At 38.8% G+C, this 23,919-nt stretch overlaps 1 protein-coding gene across 1 annotated transcript; it reads right to left on the bottom strand.

Annotated features, from left to right (window-relative positions):
• Positions 1 to 1,021: 1,021 nt before the first annotated feature.
• LOC110893807 lies at positions 1,022 to 1,801 on the bottom strand. The gene has a single exon (XM_022140942.1). It carries the CDS (start codon positions 1,799 to 1,801, stop codon positions 1,022 to 1,024), a length of 780 nt encoding a protein of 259 aa, XP_021996634.1.
• Positions 1,802 to 23,919: the final 22,118 nt, after the last annotated feature.

The following is a 23,919-nucleotide window of genomic DNA, read 5'->3' as shown; positions in this document are numbered from 1 at the left end:
CAGAAACTTTTTAAATGTCAAATGATTTTTTTCTAATAAACTTAAGTTCCTTTATCTTTGGTTTAACCCCTTTTTTGTGTTATTATTTCCTACTCCTTCCCCTTTTGAAAACCAAAAATTCATATATATATATATATATATATATATATATATATATATATATATATATATATATATATATATATATATATATTATATATATATATATATATATACTAGTCACTTACCCGTGCGATGCGGCGGGAGTGGCGATTTACAACAGGATACTCGTTTAATGTTAGTTTGTACGTCGTCTCGTGATATATTGTATAGTACTTAAGTTAGTTTTTTTATTCGTGAAATGATGGCACTGGTTTTTCTGTTAGTTTATCGATTCTTTGGTGATATACTCGAATAATTTTTTTTAGGTGTAGATTCAGCGTGATCTTCTACAAGAAGAGTACAAAACAAGGAAGTAGATGTAATTAAAAACAAGAAGAGTTCAAAACAGTCAAGTAGCTGGACAAAACAAAAAAAAAACAAAATGCGGGGAGTCTCTTGTATCTCTTCCTGTTTTAACAATACATCCGTTCGCTTATGACTTTCTTGTATCTTCTCCTCTAATGTACTAGATTTCGACACATAAAAAAAATGTTAGACGCTTACAGGTGCTTTAAAATAGTAATTAAAAGGTAATTTCTGGAAGCAAATAAGGCACAAAATCTACTAACTTACCTTTGTTTTGATACGGATGCGATTAATTAATCACGCAACACTTCCTGGTAGACAACATTTGAGGTGTAAACTCCGCGTTGTTTGAATTCTTTGACGAGATGTACCAACACCTTCGTACTTTGTCTTGAAATCCCTCTTGATAATGCGTCATAAAGTTGTCCATGTGAAAATACAGAATCCGGTAGATAAATACCAACGTTCGGAATTGTTTGACCATGAGCTTTATTAATCGTCATGGAAAAGCTAAGTCGAATTGGAAATTGTTTTCTTTTCAGCTTGAATGGGAACATGTCATCTTCAGAAATGGTTAGAGGGATTCTTGGCAAAAAAAAACTCTTTTTCCGGCATGTTGACTGACTGCAATTTCCGCATCAATAACATTTCGCATGAAACCCTTACATATCAACCGCGTGCCATTAGACAGGCCATGTGATGGATCGATATTACGTAACACTATTATTGGGCATCCAATTTTTAAACGAAGCTTATGAGGCGGCAAACCACTAACATTTAGCGAGTTTAAGAACTCGACTGGATAGAAGTTGCACTGATCGTCTTCAGCTTCATCAAAACTGTAATAAATTTTTTCCTCCCCTTGAAAAATTTCAATCATTTGATTATTAATCTCGTCAACACTCTCATTTTTAGTGGACAATATTGCTCTAGAGATTATATAATCTGAAGAATATACATTATCTTCAATTGATGGAAAGATGGCATGGATCAATTCTTTTATAGCGTTTTCTCTGTTGTTGCACTGAATTGTCATGTCATCAGGTATGCGGATATAGTTTCCTTCGATTGGTTCTTCAGTTCCATCACCGACTCTTAGAAGAAATTTAGAAAACCATGGATCTTTCAGCGCTCTCATATTTATGGTCAACCGCATCTTCTTAGTCAAAGACCAAAGAGGTGACATTCGTACGCTGGAGTCTACAATCTGTGCTCGAGTGCCACGTTTAATAACCGGCAACACCTGTCTGAAGTCACCTCCCATAACCATTATCTTCCCACCAAATGGGAGACTAACACCTATAATGTCTTGGAATGTACGATCGACTGCCTCTATCGCCTGTCGTTTAGCCATCGACGCTTCATCCCATATGATTATTTTGGCAAACCGAATCAGTTTAGCGGCCCCACTCTATTTTTTGATATTGCACATTGAATTATTTTCAAGATTAAGAATAATCTTGAATCTCAAGTGAGCCGTTCTACCTCCTGGCATATTATTAGCCGATGCACCTGCTGAAGCTGTTGCGAGAGCAATAAGACCACGTGACCGAATTTCAGCAAGCAAGGCAATGTACAAAAATGTTTTTTTCCAGTTCCACCTGGACCATCAATAAAGAACACGCCTGGAAGATCATTATCAACATGCATCATGATCTCATCAAACACGTTTTTTTGTCCGGATTAAGTGAATCTTTGGCACTCAAGTGTTCAGGTTCCAAAACAATCCCATACTCTTCTTGTAACTCACGATAACCTGCATCTTGTAAGTTAACATCGTCTGTTATCTTAGGAAGGTTGAATTCATTGATCTTTCTACCCATGGATTGTACCAAGACACTAATTTCGGTAAGAACCATATTTTGAACTCGTTCTATACTTTGACAGTGTAACCGATGATCTTCAGAGAGTGAATCAAAGTGGTCATTCCATAACTTTCAAATATCTCCAGGTTGGCAAAAAATCATTATGGTTGCAAATAACCTTCTAAGAGCATTGGGAAACTGAAACATAGAGGCTTCTTCGAGACATTGTGATAGATATTCATCGTCTTCTATTAAGACTAACTCAAGAGCTACTTTCCGAAATGTCTCACACTGTTGACCATTAACTGTGCAAAGATGTTCAAAAGAAGTTGGCCCTCTGACATTTGACAAAAGTAGGCGTAAGTAGTACCTTTCTCCTTCGGCTGGATTAGCGAAAACGATACGACCTCTTTGTTTTTTACCAAAACGACGACTCCAACGGCGTGTGCTTCCATTCCACGTAAAGTATTTTGGAAAATCTTTATACAAATGTACCCTTGCTGTTTCATCGTTTCTATTTATCTCAAAAAAATGTTGTTAGCATGGTTCTCTTATCCCTTTCCCTATCAACAATATTAGGCATTATGTCATCATCTCTAAATATAACCATCTAATTATTTGGGAGATAAAGTTGTAAGGCTAGAACAGCAGGAAAGATTTGAGAAAGAGAGAAGGAAAAAATGCGCCACATAGCCTCTTGGGGCGATATGTAGCGTGCATCTTGAAATCTTTTTATCTCATTAATAACAACCCCTGACTCACTTTGATCGACTTGAATAACCTGTTTGTCATGTCCTTTATAAACATATTTAAAAAGATATTTCACAGATTTTATACTTGAGCAAACTTCAACATTCATGTGGCAGTTAAACATCATCAAAAGCCTTGGGTTATATGGGACCACCCATCTATTATCAAGTGTTTATCCTCGTATGTCTACTTCTATCCCGGTGTCTCTCCTTCGATACAACGGATACGAATCTTCTCCTTGTGTCGTCTGTTCGTTAAATTGTATAGGATAGCGAAAACGACAAATTTTAGGATCACCCTGCATACAAGGACTGCTTGATCGTAAATTGCCGCAAGGACCGTGAATCATGTGCTTGACAACCATCTCATGCAATCTGGGATGTCTTAGTTTGTTAGGAATTTCAGCACACACAACCTTATCCTAATTGTCCGTGTTATTGATCTTGTGTTGCGGGTACATGATTAGGAAAAAATGTGTGTGCGGAAAACCCAGCTTTTGAAATTCAATGACACAGACGTATGCCTTAACTTCCCCGAGGACATGTTTCTTGAAGAGTTGATCCTTAAGATCTTCTAATTTAGCCCGGAACACTCTTGAAACAAGGTCTAGACGATCTTGTGCGGTTTGACCAACATGTAAATTATCACATATCTCAGGCCACTTAGGATTACATGTCATTGTAAGGTATACATCAGGCTTGCCGTCATCTTGAACTAAAGTCATCGCATCTAGAAACCAACGTCGCGTGTCGCGAGGCCCCTCGATGAAAGATGCAGGCAACACAATTCTTTTCCCGACTCTGTTTGCATGAACCTCACCAGTATTGACGCAATCCACAATACCTTGGTACAATTCGGCCCGAATCTTAGCCTGGTTTCTCTCACAAAATTCTAAGCGTGACGTCTCAATTTTTATGTAAACATCAACCACAAACTGCTGTAGTAGCCTACCACCGAACTAAAGCACATTTTCGGTAGATCGAATCTAGAACTTGTAACAGTAGTACTCTCGCATAGCTACGGTTGTTCTACCACTTCGTGTGTTAGCCTCTGAACGATGAAGATGTATTAAAAACAAACAGTTAATAAAAATAAAACGCATTACGCTATTTTTATGATCTTCACTTAAAAAGGATAACAAATTGTTGGTACCTTCCATTTCTCCTTCGATGTTGTCATTGTTGCGATCCTATTAATTGATACTCCGTGACGTAGTATGTTAGCATGCCAACCCGACTCACCATTAGGAAAAAATAGAGGATACGACAATGGATCGTAACAACTGAAGTACGGCTGAATAGTTTGTCTATATTCTGACCTACCGTACACAATAATACTTCATTTATACGAAGTGATATTTTCATTACCTTCAACCCAAATGCCAGCAACCTATATAATTGTGAACTATAAGTAAATAAAATAAGCAATACTATTAAATAATTGCAATTAATATAATATTATATATACCTCCGATGTTGTTGGTCGGTTGTACACCCTTTGGTCAAGTTCAACCGAAGTGTTCAAAGTGACTCTATAGTTGTCCAGAGGTCCTAGTTCCGCAAGTCTTCTAAATGTATCGACATATGGGTTTATAGAAAGAACACGTGTTAAAATCTGAGTAATACGCCGATCAAGATTTGGCCATCGGAGTCTGTAATCTAACTCAGTATCAGGATCGTAGAAATACAAGTGCAAGTACCTAGGGGTCCCATCCCTCGGAACTAATTGGTCGATTATGTGATATATACCTTTATGTGCACGAAAAGTATATACGCCGTCTCTCATATTTTTCAATGTATCATCCAATGTCACACCCATTAAGGCAAAAGAAAAATCGGTGTTATAAGCACGGATGTTTTGCCTAAACATATCTCCAATTTTATCTTGCGACGTGAAAAGTCGGTACAATTCCTCTAGAATTTCTAAGTTTGCTAACACAGTTTTCCCACTAATACAACAAAAGGTATCAAAATCAAATTGAAATTGTTTTGCTCCACAATTAGGACATGCACCTCGTTCTTTTAAAACACAATGCTCTCCCGGTACACCATTGTAAACAAAATTATAAGGATCATCTTCTACGCTCCCATCTTGGAAGGAAGGTTGATCAACTACTTCAGCAAATTGGGGTAATAAAGTACGCGGATGAATTCAAATACCTAAAAAAAATTGTTGTATTAAGTAATGAAGGTTGTAAAAGATGTCAAGTTCGAAAAACAAATCATTGTTAAATAAATAGAAACCTCATGATGTTCTATGCCTGACTACGTCAATTTCAGAGGGGAATGTGGTTGTCGGCGTAACATCATCTATCGGGGTTTGGTTGACTTGACTGCCATTTGAAATACACATTCCATTATCATTTCATGTATTAGAACATCCTTTATTGTACTCCTTGCGTTTTATAGTAGAAACACTTGAGGCGTTCTCATTTGTTGTTTGTGTAATTTGAGTAATATTAGTTTGCAAACTTTTTAAGGGTGTCCTTTCTGTTGACCTATTACTCATTAAAGATATTGATGAAGCACTTTGGGAGGCATCACCACTCCCAAATTTATATACTTTGTTATTTTCTTTGCGTGCAGCATAGTATCTTTTGTGATACTCTTTTCGTTTTTCAGCTTTAGTATATGCACTCGAGCTAGAAGCATGATTACGATGGTTTGGTTGTCCATTAGTCATTGTAAATCGATAAAGTGACAAATACCTTGCAAATTAAATAAAAGAGAGTTATCATAGATGATGAAATTCTCAAATCATTACAACATTCAAACACATGACTTAGAGAAAAACAAACTGAATGATAACATTGAAATACATAATGATAACATTAAAATACATGACTTAAACCGAATATCGTGACTTAGAGAAAAAAAACACAAATCCTTATAACATTGACATACATAATGATAACATTAAGTGAAAGCCAAACTAAATACTTGGTGAAACAATGGTCTCCACAAACACCACACCCTTAAAACCTCAAAACCAAGTAACGGGATAAAAACATTCGAAGGGCTTCATATCCATTTCAATTGTAAACAACTTCCCTAATTTAGTCATCATAAACCAATTACCATTTGTCACATAATGTGTTATATCGCACCACAATGACAATGATATCATGGGGATCGGAGGACATGATAAGACCTTAATCCAGTAATCCCCTTGTAGCGTCCATTGGTCAATTGTCATCTCAAACATGCCAGTGCTAGCAAATATGTGAAGCTCATTTTTTACATTCACTAAAACACCTTGAACCATTCCAATAGAAGGAATGGGTGGAAAGCTTATCTCCTTGAACTGCTCCGAATTAACATCAAAACAAATCACCACATTCGTACCTCCATGCCAACATTCGCAAACAGTGAAATATAGAGTATGTCACACCCCCAAAATCCACACGCGGAGTATTACCGCTTGGAGGCGTGACATGACCAGGATCCTAACCACCAATCATATAGAACGTATAAAGTAGTTAAGTATAGCGGAAGCATTTAAGTAACCCAAACAATAGTATGTATGATTTAACATAAGTGTTGAAACATCATTCATGATCCTTTGCCCACAACGACCTGCTCCTCCCTGTGCAAGCTCCATAATGTACCTAAGGTCCTGCAAGGCATGCAGCAAGTAATCAACAAACTAGTTGAGCGAGTTCACAGTAAGTAAGTTCAGTAATGGAGTAGTATAGCAAGCATTGCGTTCGTTTATCTAATCATGCATCGTACTAGTTCGTTCATTGTTCATGTATAGCATTGGTTCGTATCGCGGGCCCTTTCGGCATGTATGCGAAGATTAGGGAAAGTTCTCAAGTATTCTAGACTATGTATATTTGTATCGCAGCCACCCTGGCATGTGTGCGAAGTTTTAGTATATAGTTCGCGGCCTTTCCAAGGCATGTGTGCGAAGATCAGTCATAATATCGCAGCCAACCCCTGGCGTGTGTGCGAAGATCAGTTCAAGTAGGTATACTAGTCTAGCTGTATCTCATCATTTACCAACCTCACCCTGAGGCCTATCTCATTAAGTTCCATTTACTAAGTATGCACATATAATCATCCAATCCCATTCCCACCCTGGGAACCCCATGCCTTGGCTGTGTGAACTCACCTTGGGTTGCTCGGCAGATACACAAAGAGAAAAAGAGAGTTCTTGAACTAACAGTGGTCAACCACGTCCTAACAGGGTTATTACATAAGTCAGGTTTGGTTCAAGTATTGCACGTATGTATCACATAAGCTAACACGTTGCAAGCATGCAAGGATCATGGTAAACATGTACACGTAACATCAATCCGATAAACAATCCAAGTGTTCGGCCCAACCATAACCCGGCCCAATGACAATATTAGCCCAACCAGATAAGCAGTCCAATTATCCGGCCCAATCATTTGGGCTCGTGTCAGTGTGTAAGTCCAATCATGTGCACGTGCATGGTCTCGACTCGAGGCTAGAGATCTCGAGTCGCAACAAGGGAGATCTCGACAGATGCATATCCTTCGAGACTAGGTGGTCTCGAGTCAGGTCTCGAGTCGCAACGGGGTTACGAGTCGTAACGGCTGGATACGAGTCGCAATAGATGGTCTCGGTTCATCCTGGTTTGGTTACGAGTCGCAATCTGACTCGCAACCATGATTGCGGCTTGTGCTGTTTGGTCTCGAGTGGGGTTCCGACTCGCAACGAGCATTACCGAGTCGCAACCGTGTGTGTAACGACTTTCCTGATTTTATGCAATTCATTTAGGCAATTCAATCATCGTTAACAGTTTCCGAAAATCAATTATCAACTAACAGTTTGCCATTCAAGAATTCATCGATCAAACAGGGAAATGCAACATTAATTCTTATAAACCCTAATACCAAACATATCAAGAACACTTGTCTAAAACAATACATAAACATATCCGATCAAACAATGCATAACAACCGATCCATCATACATTCATATTATCATCAAGAACAATAGCAATTAAATCGAATAAACATGCAATCGGATTTATCAAACCAGCCGATTTTATCTAGCATGCACCCTAGCCTTTGTGTAAATAAATCTGCTAATATGATTATCAATCCGTTCGAGCTATACCAACACTATCCGATTTATACATGAGCCGATTACATGAACATCATTAATCACATACAATAGCCCTAGATTATCATGCAAGAAACATCATCAACAAGTATAAACAACCAACCATAGACACTAACCGATTAAAGAGCGTGCACGAGGGATGATCCGATTACAAGAAACTTCAAGACTTGAGAGAGTCGGCTGCCTTGTGTTCCGATCGAGAGAGAGAGAGAGAGCGTTTGGTGTGTGTGTGTGTGTTCTTGATTGCTAAGTTTTGTAAAACTAAAACCCTAGAGGTAATGTGTGTATATATGTACGTACAAGGGATGTGGGCCGAAACCCCCACATGGGTTTTCTCATGGTCTCGAGTCCAACCATATGGACCGAGTGGGTTCTTGTAAATGTTTCACTAATCGGTTCAAATAATAACATATGCAATCACATTAAATCACGTAACATGCAACATTCAATATAATCACGAAATCACACAACCGTGTAACACATAACATATCATGTATTCGTTCAAGTAACATAGTTCACGTGAGCATATAACGTTACACAAGATAAGTCTAGAGTACGGGTTGTCACATTATCCCCAACTAATTGGAAATTTCGTCCCGAAATTTGGTATGCACTCACTGAGGAAGCTAGGTAAGTTCAATCGTTCACTGGTTTTCCTGGGGTGTCACATCCTCCCCCCGTTGATCTGGAATTTCGTCCCGAAATTCCGAAGTAGTAGCTTCAGCCTCAGTAGTGGTTGTATTGGTTTCGAATAACTGGGGTACTTTTCTGTCATCCTGTCTTCGCGTTCCCAGGTGTACTCTGGGCCACGTTGGAGTTCCAACGAACTCGAACAAGAGGGATTCTCTTGTGTTTGAGGACCTTCACATCCCGGTCCGTGATTTCAACTGGTTTCCCGACGAACTGCAACCGCTCGTCGATAGTTCGATACCTGAAAGACATTGTGAACTGCCCCGAGTTCAGCTGGTAGGTTCAATCTATAGGCTACCCTGCCTATGCGTTCTATGACTTCGAATGGTCCCCGACCTGAAATTTCCAATGGCTTTCTACGCTTGTCCGCGTAGGCTTTCTGACGGTCGCGTGCTGCCGCCATGCGTTGTCGTATTTGTGCAATCTTTTTCCGTGGCGTCCATTACAATCTCTGGACCCGTAATCTGACTATCCCCCACCTCTGCCCAACAGAGAGGTGACCGGCATTTACGCCCGTACAATGCCTCGAATGGAGCGGCTTGTATGCTACTGTGCTCATGTTAAATCGTGAGTCGAATGGTTTGTGCATTGCTTGCCAAAGTTCTGACGTGAATCGTGCATCGCGATCCGAAATGATAGATGTGGGCACCCCGTGCCTCGAGACAACTTCTTTAAGATAAACGTCTGCGAGAGTGGAGAACTTGTCCGTTTCCTTTATAGGTAGGAAGTGTGCAGCCTTGGTGAGTCGATCCACGATCACCCACATGGTATCGTTCCCACGCTGTGGTCTAGGTAGGCCTGTAACGAAATCCATGGAAATTTCTTCCCATTTCCACTGAGGTATCTTAGGCTGTTGAAGTAGGCCCGTTGGTTTCTGGTATTCAACCTTGACTCTCACACAGGTCAAGCATTTTCCGACGTATGTAGCAATGTGGGCCTTCCTGCTAGGCCACCAACAAGTAGTGCTGATGTCGTAGTACGTTTTATCCGACCCTGGATGTACTGAGTAGTGAGACTTGTGAGCTTCATCCATCACAAGTTCGCGTAGACCGCCACAAAGTGGGACCCAATTACGCCCCGTTACATAGTAGGCGCCGTCTGCCTTCTGTCCTAATCGTTGTCGTGAGCCGCGTAAGGCATTCAGCCTTGACGTTTTCGGGCTTCTGTGCTTCTATCTGAGCAGTTCGTATCTGTGCTGGAAGACTAGTCTGGATCGTGAGCTGTAGCGCTCGCAAGCGCTGAGGTAGAGTGTCCTTCCGACTGAGGGCGTCCGCCACAACATTGGCCTTGCCTGGATGGTTCTTGATGGCGCATTCGTAGTTGCTAAGTAGTTCAACCCATTGCCGTTGACGCATGGTTCGAGTCCTCCTACTTAAGGATATGCTCGAGTCTCCTGTGATCGGTGTAAATCGTGCACCTGGTACCGTACAGGTAGTGTCGCCATATCTTAAGCGCAAAAACAACAGCTCCCAGCTCTGAATCGTGCGTCGTGTAGTTGCGTTCATGAATCTTAAGTTGACGTGAAGCGAAAGTGATAACCTTGTCGCGCTGAAAAGCAGTCTCCTGGGGCTCTCCCAGCAATAGGTGACACCCTTCTGTGTCAGTAGCGTAAGTGGCTGAGCAATCTTCGAGAAATCCTTGGTAAACCGTCTGTAGTTCGTGGTGCAGGCCAGTTTCTGGTTGAGGTTACCTTGGATGGATCGACACGGATCCCATCCTTGTTCACTACACGGCCTAAGAAGTGGACTTCACAAATACTATGACGAACTTGTCTAAGTAGGGTTTGCACACCCTGTTCATAAGGTCCTTAAATACGGCAGGAGCGTTCAAATAATATCAAACCATCCATCATATCAAACATAAAGTATAGTAATTAAAATAGTCCATAAAACCCAGTACGATTCATGTTCAAACCAAACTTTGTTTGAGTAACAGAGACATAACAAAGGAAATCCCAAAACGAGTTATAAGTTCAAACAGCGTCTCCTTGTCCTAGCATGAAAGCTCGACCCCTTGCCTCGTTGCCATTGTTGTTGTTGTTGTTCCCATTGCCCTGGTTATTGTTGTTGTTCTGATTCTGGTTCAACTGTGGGCAATCGCGCTTGTAATGACCTTCTGCCCCACACTGGAAACATCCCCGATTTCCACGCTGTGGCTGCTGCTGCTGTGGGTTCTGAGGAACTGGTGGTGGAAGTTGCTGATTCTGGTTTGCAGGTCGTGAGCTCCTGCAATCTTTGGCTTCGTGCCCTATCTTAAAACATCTCTGGCAACGTTCCTTGCGACACCTTCCACTGTGGTGCTTGTTACACTTATTACATAGTGGGTGTACTCCCCTGTATCCACCCTGTTCCTGACTGCCAGATGATTGCTGACTCGGATTCTGGTAGTCATTCGTCCTGCGCTGCTGTGCTTGAGACTGTTCGGAATCTCCATCCCATTTCCGTTTGTTGTCGCTGGGTGTAGCAGAAGTAGCAGTTGGAGTGACTGTAGCAGTAGCGTTGACACGCTTTGGCAGCTTATTCTGATCCACTGCCTGGTCAGTAATGCGATGAGCGAGGCGCTGAATTTCCTGAATGTTTTCAAGGTTAGCCGACGTCACGTGGCTCTGAATCTCTGGCGCCAATCCCTTGAGATACAACTCAATGCGCTTGTATGGAGGGTCCACCATAGTTGGACACAGAACTGCCAGCTCGTTTGACCGTTTCGTATACGCTTCGATCTCTGACCCAATCATTTTCAGATTGTACAGCTCGTCTTCCAGCTTGTGTATGTCTTCCCGCGTGCAATACTCCCTCTTAATGAGTTCCTTAAAGTCGTTCCAGGGTGTGGCGTTAGCAGCTGCCAACCCTAAGATTTGAACTTGGGCGTTCCACCAAGTCAGTGCTATTCCCTCCAAGGTGCCGGTGGCAAACTTGACCTTGCGAGCCTCAGGGCACTCGCACATTTCGAATACGGATTCTAGCTTCTCAAACCAGTGGAGGAGTCCCACTGCCCCCTCTGTGCCGCTGAAAGAGTTTGGACGACAGTCCATGAAGTTCTTGAACGTGCAGACAGGCTGCTGCGCGTGTTGACCTGCTTGAGCAGCTGCAAGTGCCGCAGCAACCTGAGCTTGAACGAGAGCCTCTAGCTGGGCTTGAGTCATGTTGATTCGTCCAGACATGATCTTCATGGTAAAAGTAACGTAAATGAGAGTGGTTCGCGAGTAGGGCGATGACAGAAAAGTGTAAGCACGTAGGTATTCTCATGTAATAGCATCATGTGTATCTAAGTGTAATGCGAGCAAGTTCTAAGCAGTTCTAGCAAACAGGCAATAAACACAAACCTTATTACCTAGGATGTCGAGTCTTGCACGTGGAGCGAAGCGTCGTTGTGGATCGTTGAGAGCACTGTTCTGGTTATAGTCTGGTTTTAATAAAACGTTTTCCCCATATTAAAACCTAGTTCCCTATAACCAATGGCTCTGATACCAATCTGTCACACCCCCAAAATCCACACGCGGAGTATTACCGCTTGGAGGCGTGACATGACCAGGATCCTAACCACCAATCATATAGAACGTATAAAGTAGTTAAGTATAGCGGAAGCATTTAAGTAACCCAAACAATAGTATGTATGATTTAACATAAGTGTTGAAACATCATTCATGATCCTTTGCCCACAACGACCTGCTCCTCCCTGTGCAAGCTCCATAATGTACCTAAGGTCCTGCAAGGCATGCAGCAAGTAATCAACAAACTAGTTGAGCGAGTTCACAGTAAGTAAGTTCAGTAATGGAGTAGTATAGCAAGCATTGCGTTCGTTTATCTAATCATGCATCGTACTAGTTCGTTCATTGTTCATGTATAGCATTGGTTCGTATCGCGGGCCCTTTCGGCATGTATGCGAAGATTAGGGAAAGTTCTCAAGTATTCTAGACTATGTATATTTGTATCGCAGCCACCCTGGCATGTGTGCGAAGTTTTAGTATATAGTTCGCGGCCTTTCCAAGGCATGTGTGCGAAGATCAGTCATAATATCGCAGCCAACCCCTGGCGTGTGTGCGAAGATCAGTTCAAGTAGGTATACTAGTCTAGCTGTATCTCATCATTTACCAACCTCACCCTGAGGCCTATCTCATTAAGTTCCATTTACTAAGTATGCACATATAATCATCCAATCCCATTCCCACCCTGGGAACCCCATGCCTTGGCTGTGTGAACTCACCTTGGGTTGCTCGGCAGATACACAAAGAGAAAAAGAGAGTTCTTGAACTAACAGTGGTCAACCACGTCCTAACAGGGTTATTACATAAGTCAGGTTTGGTTCAAGTATTGCACGTATGTATCACATAAGCTAACACGTTGCAAGCATGCAAGGATCATGGTAAACATGTACACGTAACATCAATCCGATAAACAATCCAAGTGTTCGGCCCAACCATAACCCGGCCCAATGACAATATTAGCCCAACCAGATAAGCAGTCCAATTATCCGGCCCAATCATTTGGGCTCGTGTCAGTGTGTAAGTCCAATCATGTGCACGTGCATGGTCTCGACTCGAGGCTAGAGATCTCGAGTCGCAACAAGGGAGATCTCGACAGATGCATATCCTTCGAGACTAGGTGGTCTCGAGTCAGGTCTCGAGTCGCAACGGGGTTACGAGTCGTAACGGCTGGATACGAGTCGCAATAGATGGTCTCGGTTCATCCTGGTTTGGTTACGAGTCGCAATCTGACTCGCAACCATGATTGCGGCTTGTGCTGTTTGGTCTCGAGTGGGGTTCCGACTCGCAACGAGCATTACCGAGTCGCAACCGTGTGTGTAACGACTTTCCTGATTTTATGCAATTCATTTAGGCAATTCAATCATCGTTAACAGTTTCCGAAAATCAATTATCAACTAACAGTTTGCCATTCAAGAATTCATCGATCAAACAGGGAAATGCAACATTAATTCTTATAAACCCTAATACCAAACATATCAAGAACACTTGTCTAAAACAATACATAAACATATCCGATCAAACAATGCATAACAACCGATCCATCATACATTCATATTATCATCAAGAACAATAGCAATTAAATCGAACAAACATGCAATCGGATTTATCAAACCAGCCGATTTTATCTAGCATGCACCCTAGCCTTTGTGTAAATAAATCTGCTAATATGATTATCAATCCGTTCGAGCTATACCAACACTATCCGATTTATACATGAGCCGATTACATGAACATCATTAATCACATACAATAGCCCTAGATTATCATGCAAGAAACATCATCAACAAGTATAAACAACCAACCATAGACACTAACCGATTAAAGAGCGTGCACGAGGGATGATCCGATTACAAGAAACTTCAAGACTTGAGAGAGTCGGCTGCCTTGTGTTCCGATCGAGAGAGAGAGAGAGAGCGTTTGGTGTGTGTGTGTGTGTTCTTGATTGCTAAGTTTTGTAAAACTAAAACCCTAGAGGTAATGTGTGTATATATGTACGTACAAGGGATGTGGGCCGAAACCCCCACATGGGTTTTCTCATGGTCTCGAGTCCAACCATATGGACCGAGTGGGTTCTTGTAAATGTTTCACTAATCGGTTCAAATAATAACATATGCAATCACATTAAATCACGTAACATGCAACATTCAATATAATCACGAAATCACACAACCGTGTAACACATAACATATCATGTATTCGTTCAAGTAACATAGTTCACGTGAGCATATAACGTTACACAAGATAAGTCTAGAGTACGGGTTGTCACAGAGTACCACCACAAAATGTGCCAGCTGACTAATTGAAATGTGGGCTTAGGTACTCTTGTCTTGTTATGAAAGGAATATTCCTCCAAGAGTCTACTTCCCTAGAATAAACATAGACACCAAGTACACCACTCCTACGCTTTATATGCAAGACCTTGTAATCATCGTCAGCGTCAACATACAAACCAACGGCATCAAGGTTATTTATATAGAATCCATGAGAATCAGGGGTTCACAAACGTTTGAAAGCAATAGTTGTTGGATTCCAAAGAAGCAGCTCGTATGTATGATTCAAGCAAACACACAACAATCCATTCAAATGTGAAAGTATCACGACATCATTATTTTGGTGATGGAATGGAAATGTAACTATGGAGCTTGGCCCATAATCATTGGATTTAAAGATGATCGGATGAACAGAGCATGTTAGGTCGTCAATTAGTAGAACTCTCTTGTTAGATGAAACTAATGAGCGAGAACAATGTATCCTTACGAAATCTTGTGTTGACAGTAACGCATACCATTGCTTACATACACTCTTAGAACGACCTACATCCTTCGCTGGCACCCTCGTTAATATCTCAAACACGATTGTATGAACAGGAAGGTCAGCCATGGTTATACCTTCGTTTAACACAGATAATGATTATTTAGTTGTCCAATCTAAGAAGATAATAGTTTGGTGAAAAATAGTTGTAACCATTACTTGTAAATCAAGTAATATAACATACTTGTAATAACATATTATAAGATTAGACAAAGTAAAGTATACTTCTACAATTACTTCAATATGAGGGAAACAAAAAGCAAAACAAGAAACACCAAGAGAGACTTTAATATTTAACAACTAAACATATAACAACATCGAATGTTTCTAACTTAAATACAAACTCGGATAACGATCCATAATTTAAATATCCCGTGCCACGACCATATCTGGTTCGTACGTAATCGTACTCAACTCCATAGACTTCAAAATATTAACTGAAAAAACAAATAAAATATAAATTTTATCAAATTACATGAGCCATTAAATCTAACTAATTTTTAGAATGTTCATGCGTAAAGCATAACATACTATCTGGTAGATGAACCAACTTGACACGTGATACATATATGATAGACTTTTGTTGCACGGATCGAATGGAATGTATAACATCGGAAGGCTTCAGGGCAGACAAAAACATTTGTGTTGTGTGACCACTGTATATTACGATTTTGGGTTAAAGTTCTTCTAATAATAATATTTTGTTACATATAATTTAAATATTATGTTTGTAATATGTTAATAATAAATAATAACTTACGTCTTATCTTGAAGAGAAAGTTCAAAACAACATCGATCACGTTTGCCTTCTATTATTCTCCCAACCACATCTATAACAAAATCAGTCAAATCGTATACACCATATTATACATACATATATAAACTTTTATATATTTAATAAAAAATATAGATAGAGAATTTATATGTACCAACAATAATTTTTTGAGGTCTCCTGTCATACTTCAATTCTATAATGAAATGGACTAATGGATATAAAGAAGCAACCCTTGGAATAGTAAGAATAAGTGAAGAAAGCTTTGTATATTCGTTGATGACAATTTTTTTCTCGGACCAAACTAACACGTAATTCTGGTACTTTGGGTACTCATGATAGTTGAGATTCTAAATTTGGAAATGATTCAAGGAAAAAAAACCACCCATCAATGTCGCGTCATTATATATGTGTATCAAATGTTGTGGGACGAACGCAACAATTTTTTGTCTCTAAAAAGAAAAGAAATTTAGTGGTGGAAAAACGCTTACTCGTATAACACAAAGTAAATTAAAATAATGTTCTTACGTGTTGATCAAGAAAAATAACCACTAATCTCTTTTCATCGACGTCATGCCAAATAAACTCCCCCTTAACAAAGATTATATTATACCATGCTCTATCATTTCTCAATGATTAAAATTCTTCAACGGAAAAATGAACAGACATATCCTATTAAGTGTTCAATGTTAGTTAACTAAAAAAATAAAAACTCCAGAAACTTAAATTTAAACTAAAACATGATTAAAATTAAGAACAAATTTAAATTTAAACTAATACATAATTAGAAGTTACATAATTAAGATTCAAACTAATTCGAGAAAAAAAAACTACAGTCATCATCAAAGTTGTTCTAAGGTTCCCAAACCATTTCTTCATCCAATGGTGGTTCGTAAACCGCCCCCGGGTCAGTTTCGTACCCTTCAGCCCACCTCGGTAGTTCTTGTGTTTGACTGTGGTTTTCCAAATAAGGGGGGTTTGAAGGTGGAGGATGCATAGGCAGTATAGGAGTGTTTGCCACCGGACGATGACGTCCCTCCTCAATTTGTAGTCCACCAAATTGTAGTTGAGCGAAGGTATAGTCATACGCCCAATTCAACTCTTCATCCGTCCAACCAAATGGATCATCATGTTCAGGGTTTGTAACCGGATGAGGGTTTGCCACCGGAGGTGGGGTTGACACCAAAGGTGGGTTTGCCACCGGACGAAAAGGGTTTCTAACTTCAGGGTTTGAAGTTAGAGGGTTTGAATCAAGAAGGTTTAAATGGTGACGGGATGATCGTCCATGGTTTTTTGATCCTAGTGGTTCAACGGGAATTGGATAACCACCACCGTACCTCTCAATTGATATGTGTTTGGAGTGATTTGTAAACTGAAAAATACAATTTTGATTGGATATAAAGATCAATTTTAAAGGAAATAAAAATAGTTTGGTTAAATATAAAAAAAGGATTGTTTAAACTGAAACATACATTTTTTATTGGATATAAAGATCAATTTTCTTACCATGTTAAAAATTAACATCAAAGTAAACTCAAACATAAGGATTGTATAAACTGAAAAATACAATTTTTATTGTAACATTTTTAACATCAAAGTTAACTCAAATGTTTATTGGATTTATATTTTTTTTACCAAAAGAAATGGCAGTTCGGATCATCAGTTAATTATCGTGTTCTAAACAACTCATTATTCGATTGGGACCCGAAAACAACAAAATATGAACGGACGGGACCAATTTTTAATGCAATAATCGTTATTTGTTAGTTTTTATCAATTCTCTCGCGATGTATTGTATACCAAATTTGATATTTGTAGGATCGTATGCGGACCCGAACGAGTCGATCAGAAGAGTTTTACTCAATACGAAAGGCGGAAACAGACGTATTGAGGTCAATTCAGCAAGAATATCACTTTAAATTGTCGTTATATTGATTTCATAATGATTTACAGGGCGTCGACACTTCGGCAGCACTTCGTTGCACAAACCGGAAAAACTTACCTGATTTCGCTCGAAAGGCCTATATATAGGCATCAGATTTCGCTTGAACATGACCATGTTCATTTCAAGCGGAATTAACATAAAAGTCTCAAGCGAAATCAGCATCTTAATCTCAAGCGGAATTAGGAACATTTTTGATTTCGCTTGAAATGACCTGGTGTCATTTCAAGCGGAATCACCTCTAATTTCCACTTTCTTGTTTTTCGTGCCCTGATCTAACTAGTTCTATACAAGACTCGATACAAGACGAAGTCGACAGACGCATGCACCAACAAACTCCCCCTCGAATGTTGACGAGTCTTCAGTGTCGAGTCTTTGCATCTTCAATCTTTATCAGTCTTCGGGCTTCTTTTTGAAGTATCTGACACTGTAAAGCATCCTCAAATCTCTCTCTCTTCTCTTCTCTATCAGCACCATCAGACTCCCCTCGAACAAATGCACTCCCCCTCAAATGTATCTTTAGACTCCCCCTTTCAATCAACTGGGATCGCAGTCTGGCTTTCACAAGTTCAAGATCGTTGCATGGCTTATACTCTGCTCAGAATCGAAACCTAGCTCTCTTCAATCACAAGCTTTTCAGGATCGACTAACCCAGCTCTTACTCAAACCTGCACATTTTCTACCACAAACATAAGCTTTTTATGATAAAGATTTGACTGTCTTAGACACTACTTGCAGATCTCTGACGAACCACTTGAAGAATAGATTTTAAAACCTTTTAAACACAATCTTCCCCCCAAAATAATGTTCATCCTGTTTAGCACTTGGGATTTTGAATATTAGCTCTCCAACATCAGTTGTCAAAAATCTTTGTGAATTTTTCAAAATTTTATGCTAAAACACACAGAAAATCTTTTTGGATTTTTGAATAATATGAAATGCGGTAAAGAAATATTTACAGACAATATTTTTGTGAGTTTGTGTAAGAGGATCATATTAGTTTATGAGACAAATCACCAACACCGTTAACCTTGATTTCATTTTAAGTTCTAAACAATTCACCTAGATTGTCAGTATACTGATCCACTTTAAATTTTCACACAAAGTTCAAAAGTTTCGAGATACGAGATTAATGTTTTAAGAACTTAAACTTATTCGTATGTCCCACCACTTGAATATACTCCCGTATCCAGATCCCAATATTCAGTCTTACAGGTGAGTATACCTAGATGATATCTGTAAGGGGTTAGATGCGAAACCGTGAGAGCTCAGGTCATAACTTCCGTTCAGCAGAGAGATGACGGCTCGACTTTAGGTGTGTCCCCTTTAGAGGATCTTTTCTTCAACAACAATGATTATCAATTTTATTGTTTCATCATTTTTGCTGAGGGTAGGTTATATTTCAAGCAAGCGTAAAGTATTCTTCGGGGACTAGGCCATTGCTTCTGCAAAATCAGAAGTCCCGGGAAAATACCCCAGATATCACTGAGTATAAAGACCTAGTATCTCAGAAAGAGGGACCTTTCAAACAAGATTTCGGGGGTTACCCATATATTCGAGAGATGTTTCCCCACGATATAAGCAAGTTTGAATTTAGGTTTATATCTCGTCACAATCTACTAAATGTGCAAAAACCTACTGACACATCATCAGTGAGACCGTTTATTACATTTTTCTTTCCATTTCTTTAGCATGTTGTGATAGTCCACTGATGTACTATCATTTCCTCTTTTATACACCAAAACTCATTTTTTATTTTCTCATGTTTTTGGCTTTTTCAATTTTTCTAATGTTTTTGGATTTTCTGAAATTTCTTACTCCCCCTAAAATTCAGAAACATTTAAGGAAATTTGAAAAGAAACTGTACAAATAAATTGACAACTGTTGTGAATAGCTTCAATTTGCCAGCCACTCGGTGTTAGGAAACTTTATTGTATTTGTTGTTAAAAATAGTTTAAGTTACTTAGAAATAATTCCGCCAACACGAAGCGACCGACGAACCGTCCCAGAAGCTATGAAGACCGAGAAAGAAAAATATCAAGCTTCTAATTCTTTGATTAAAGATCTCGACAGGTTACAAGACTTCAAAATATTAGCAGGACATTATGGAGTTTACAAGATATAAAGTCAAAGAATTGTGTTAATAAGATAATATATCTTATTAACACATTAAATATCTTTCCTTATGAAAAAGCCTTCATAAAGAAAAGAAAAGAAAAGGAAAAGCATTTCTAAATTAAATAATACAAGAAAACCTTTTCTGATGAAAAGGAATCTTTTCATAAAGAAAGATATATTATTTCAAGTGGAAGGTTTCAACAGTAAAGAAACAAGTTGGTTCAAAAAGAAAGATAAGGCTTTGGCACACATACCAACTTTATATCAACCAATCACATTTGAGATAGAATCATAGAAATCTCTATATATACGTAATTCCTTCGTAGGAATTATGTGTGTCTCACATTGTAATATTTCATATAGAGTTTTTCATGAGAGTTTACCCCCTGGTTTGGCCCGGGGGTGACATTTAGATTCGAGTTTATTCTCAGATCGACCCCTTTTTCTTTGATTAATAATAATTAATTATTGAAGATAAATCACTCTCACTCTCTATATTTTTTACTCTTTTGAATATTTATATACTTTACAAACACCCGTCTCAACGAGCGAAGAAAGTTGCACCGTTCTAACAGGGCCGTCGTAGGGGACCAACAAGTGGTATCAGAGCAGATTGGATAAATTATTTCCAAGATCCCTTGCTCCTGTAAGAGAGACGTATATTCTTGATCTGTTAAAGGTAAAAAAGAAATTTTTTTGCAGATCCAAAAATAAATAAATAAATAAATAAAGCATGTAGTAGAGCTATTATTTTTTTTTCTGTTATTTTCATTACTATTGCTTTTATTACTATTATTATTATTATCTCTATTAGTATTTTTTTTGTATAAAAAGAGGTGTAGAAAAAGGATATAAAAAAAACACAAAAAAATGAATTAAACCACCATAAATGAACTTTAGTTTATCAGAAAGAAAAATTTTGACATCTAAAAAGAATGTTTCGGATAAAAGAAAGTTTGTTCGTATCTTATTTAATGAAATAACTCCAAATTCTGGTTAGTTAATCTTCAAAAAAAAAGGAATGATAATGATAAAAAGAGATTAAAAAAAACTGTGTGAAACTTTAGAAAATATACTCATAATTATTATCTTTTAAAAAGTTTTCACAAAATATTCCTTAAAGAAAAGAACAAGTACTTAGACTTCCACCAGAAAAATATGCGTAAGTAATATATTTTTTTTCTACTTATTTCCTCTCATCTCATAAAAAAATGAGTTTACTAAGATTTTCTAGTGAATTCTAATGAATTTATAAGAATTTCTGGTGAAAAAAAGGGGTTTCTGATGATGTCATCAGCATTTCTGATGATGTAACCAGATATGATGTCACCCGAATTTATGATGATGTCACCAGACTGTGATGATGTCATCAGATTTTCTATTAAAAAAAAACACCCTAAGATTTTCTGATTTTTTTATCAGAAATTTCATCAAAATTATCAGATTCCATCAGAAATTCTGTTAAAAAAAACTTTTATCAGATTTTCTGATTATTTTATCAGAAATGTGATCAGATTGATCAGAAAATATCAGAAATTCTGTAAAAAAAAACCGTATTTTTTCGGTTTTATTAGAAATTTCATCAGATTCATCAGAAATTCTGATCCGAAAAAAAAAACTCGACGGTTCAAGATCATTTGTTATAGCCTTAAATGATTCGTTATTTTTGAAGCCTCATCAATCGACAGCCTAAACACTTATCCTATATTGGATATAGAAGATACTTATATCCTAGCTGGTAGGGATACAAGATATATAATGCTTACATTTAGGTGGAAGTATAAATCGAGGTGAAGAATTATAACGACAAATGAAATATATTCAGATGATCATCCATAAAAAATCGGACGTTTGACAAATAAACTTTCATGCCAATGAAGATACAGTCAACGAATATCAAAAAAAAAATGCCTACATGATAACGTGCCAAGAGGAAAAGAAAGATACATCTTCAGAAAGTTTATTTGTTATTTCTAAGTATAAATGCATTGTTTGTATTTTTAACAACAAATAGAGGGTGACTGTTAGGAAACTTTATTGTATTTGTTGTTAAAAATAGTTTAAGTTACTTATAAATAATTTCGTCAACACGAAGCGACCGACGAACCGTCCCAGAAACTATGAAGACCGAGAAAGAAAAATATCAAGCTTCTAATTCTTTGATTAAAGATCTCGACATGTTACAAGACTTCAAAATATTAGCAGTCATGCCATTCGGTTTTGCTAATGCTCCTGCTGCTTTCATGGACTTGATGAATAGGGTCTGCAAGCCTTATTTAGATAAGTTCATCATCGTTTTCATTGATGACATCTTGATATATTCTAAGATGCGAGCCGACCATGAGCAACATCTCCGTCTTACTTTGGAACTCCTAAAGAAAGAGCAACTTTTCGCCAAATTCTCCAAGTGTGAATTCTGGCTTAAAGAGGTTCAATTCTTAGGACATATTGTCAACAAACAAGGTATTCATGTAGATCCCTCCAAGATCAGTGTGATTAAGGATTGGGATACACCTACTACTCCTACCGAAGTTCGTTCTTTTCTTGGTCTAGCGGGTTATTATCGCCGCTTCATAGAGAATTTCTCAAAGATTGCAGTTCCTCTAACTGCTCTAACCCAGAAGAACAAGCCATTTGATTGGGGATTCAAACAAAAGGAAGCGTTCCTGACTTTGAAACAAAAGCTTTGCGACGCGCCTGTCCTAACATTGCCTGAGGGCAATGATGATTTCGTCGTTTATTGCGACGAATCTAAATTAGGTCTTGGCTGCGTCCTGATGCAAAGAAACAAAGTCATAGCATACGCATCAAGGCAGTTGAAGATACATGAGAAGAACTACACCACTCATGACCTTGAGTTGGGTGCAGTTGTCTTCGCTCTTAAGATATGGAGACACTATTTGTACGGTACAAAATGTGTGGTTTTCACTGACCACAAAACTCTCCAGCATATCTTCAGTCAGAAAGAACTCAACATGAGACAGCGACGTTGGGTTGAACTTCTAAACGACTATGACTGCGAAATTCGCTACCATCCAGGTAAGGCGAATGTCGTAGCCGATGCTTTGAGTCGCAAGGAACGTACTAAGCTTCATTGTGTTCGTGTCCAATCTGTTATTCAAACCGATATCCAAGCCCGTATTTCTCAGGCTCAACAATCTTGTGTTTCACAAGGTTTAATGGATAAGGAATTTCCTTATCACATAACTCCTGCTCTAGAACTAAAGGACAATGGATCGTATTACTTCATGGACCGTTTGTGGGTCCCGAGCCAAGATAATCTTCATACCCTGCTTATGGATGAAGCCCATAAGTCTCGTTATTCTATTCATCCTGGCTCAGATAAGATGTATAAGGATCTTCGTATTCAGTATTGGTGGCCTGGTATGAAGAAAGACATTGCCTTATACGTATCCAAATGCCTTACTTGTCTTAAGGTTAAGGCTGAACATCAGCGTCCTTCCGGATTATTGGAGCAACCAGAGATCCCAGTTTGGAAATGGGAAAACATTACTATGGATCTCATTACTAAACTCCCACGCACAAAGAAAGGTCACGATGCCATCTGGGTAGTTGTTGATCGTCTTACCGAATCAGCGCATTTCTTGCCAATCCGTGAGGATTTTTCGGCTGACAAACTTGCTCAAATCTACGTGGATGAAATTGTAGCTCGACATGGTGTTCCTTTGAACATCATTTCTGACAGAGATGCTCGTTTCACTTCTCATTTTTGGAGAACCATGCAATCTGCTATGGGGTCCCAACTTAATCTGAGCACAGCTTATCATCTGCAAACGGATGGCCAATCTGAAAGAACAATCCAGACACTGGAGGATATGCTTAGAGCTTGTGTGATCGATTTTGGTGGTAGTTGGGATTCACATCTTCCATTGATTGAATTCTCCTACAACAACAGTTATCACTCCAGCATCAACAAGGCTCCTTTTGAGGCTCTCTATGGTCGAAAATGTCGTTCACCAGTCTGCTGGAATGAGATCGGCGAGGCT

Source organism: Helianthus annuus, chromosome 2, assembly GCF_002127325.2.
Source record: "Helianthus annuus cultivar XRQ/B chromosome 2, HanXRQr2.0-SUNRISE, whole genome shotgun sequence".
NCBI classification, from domain to species: domain Eukaryota; kingdom Viridiplantae; phylum Streptophyta; class Magnoliopsida; order Asterales; family Asteraceae; genus Helianthus; species Helianthus annuus.
The sequence above is the reverse complement of the archived record's forward strand: the minus strand, read 5'-3'. Positions and strand labels throughout refer to the sequence as shown.

Coding starts and splice junctions, on each gene's coding strand:
- LOC110893807 (XM_022140942.1), bottom strand. CDS start 1,801: ATGGCTAAACGACAGGCGATAGAGGCAGTCGATCGTACATTCCAAGAC.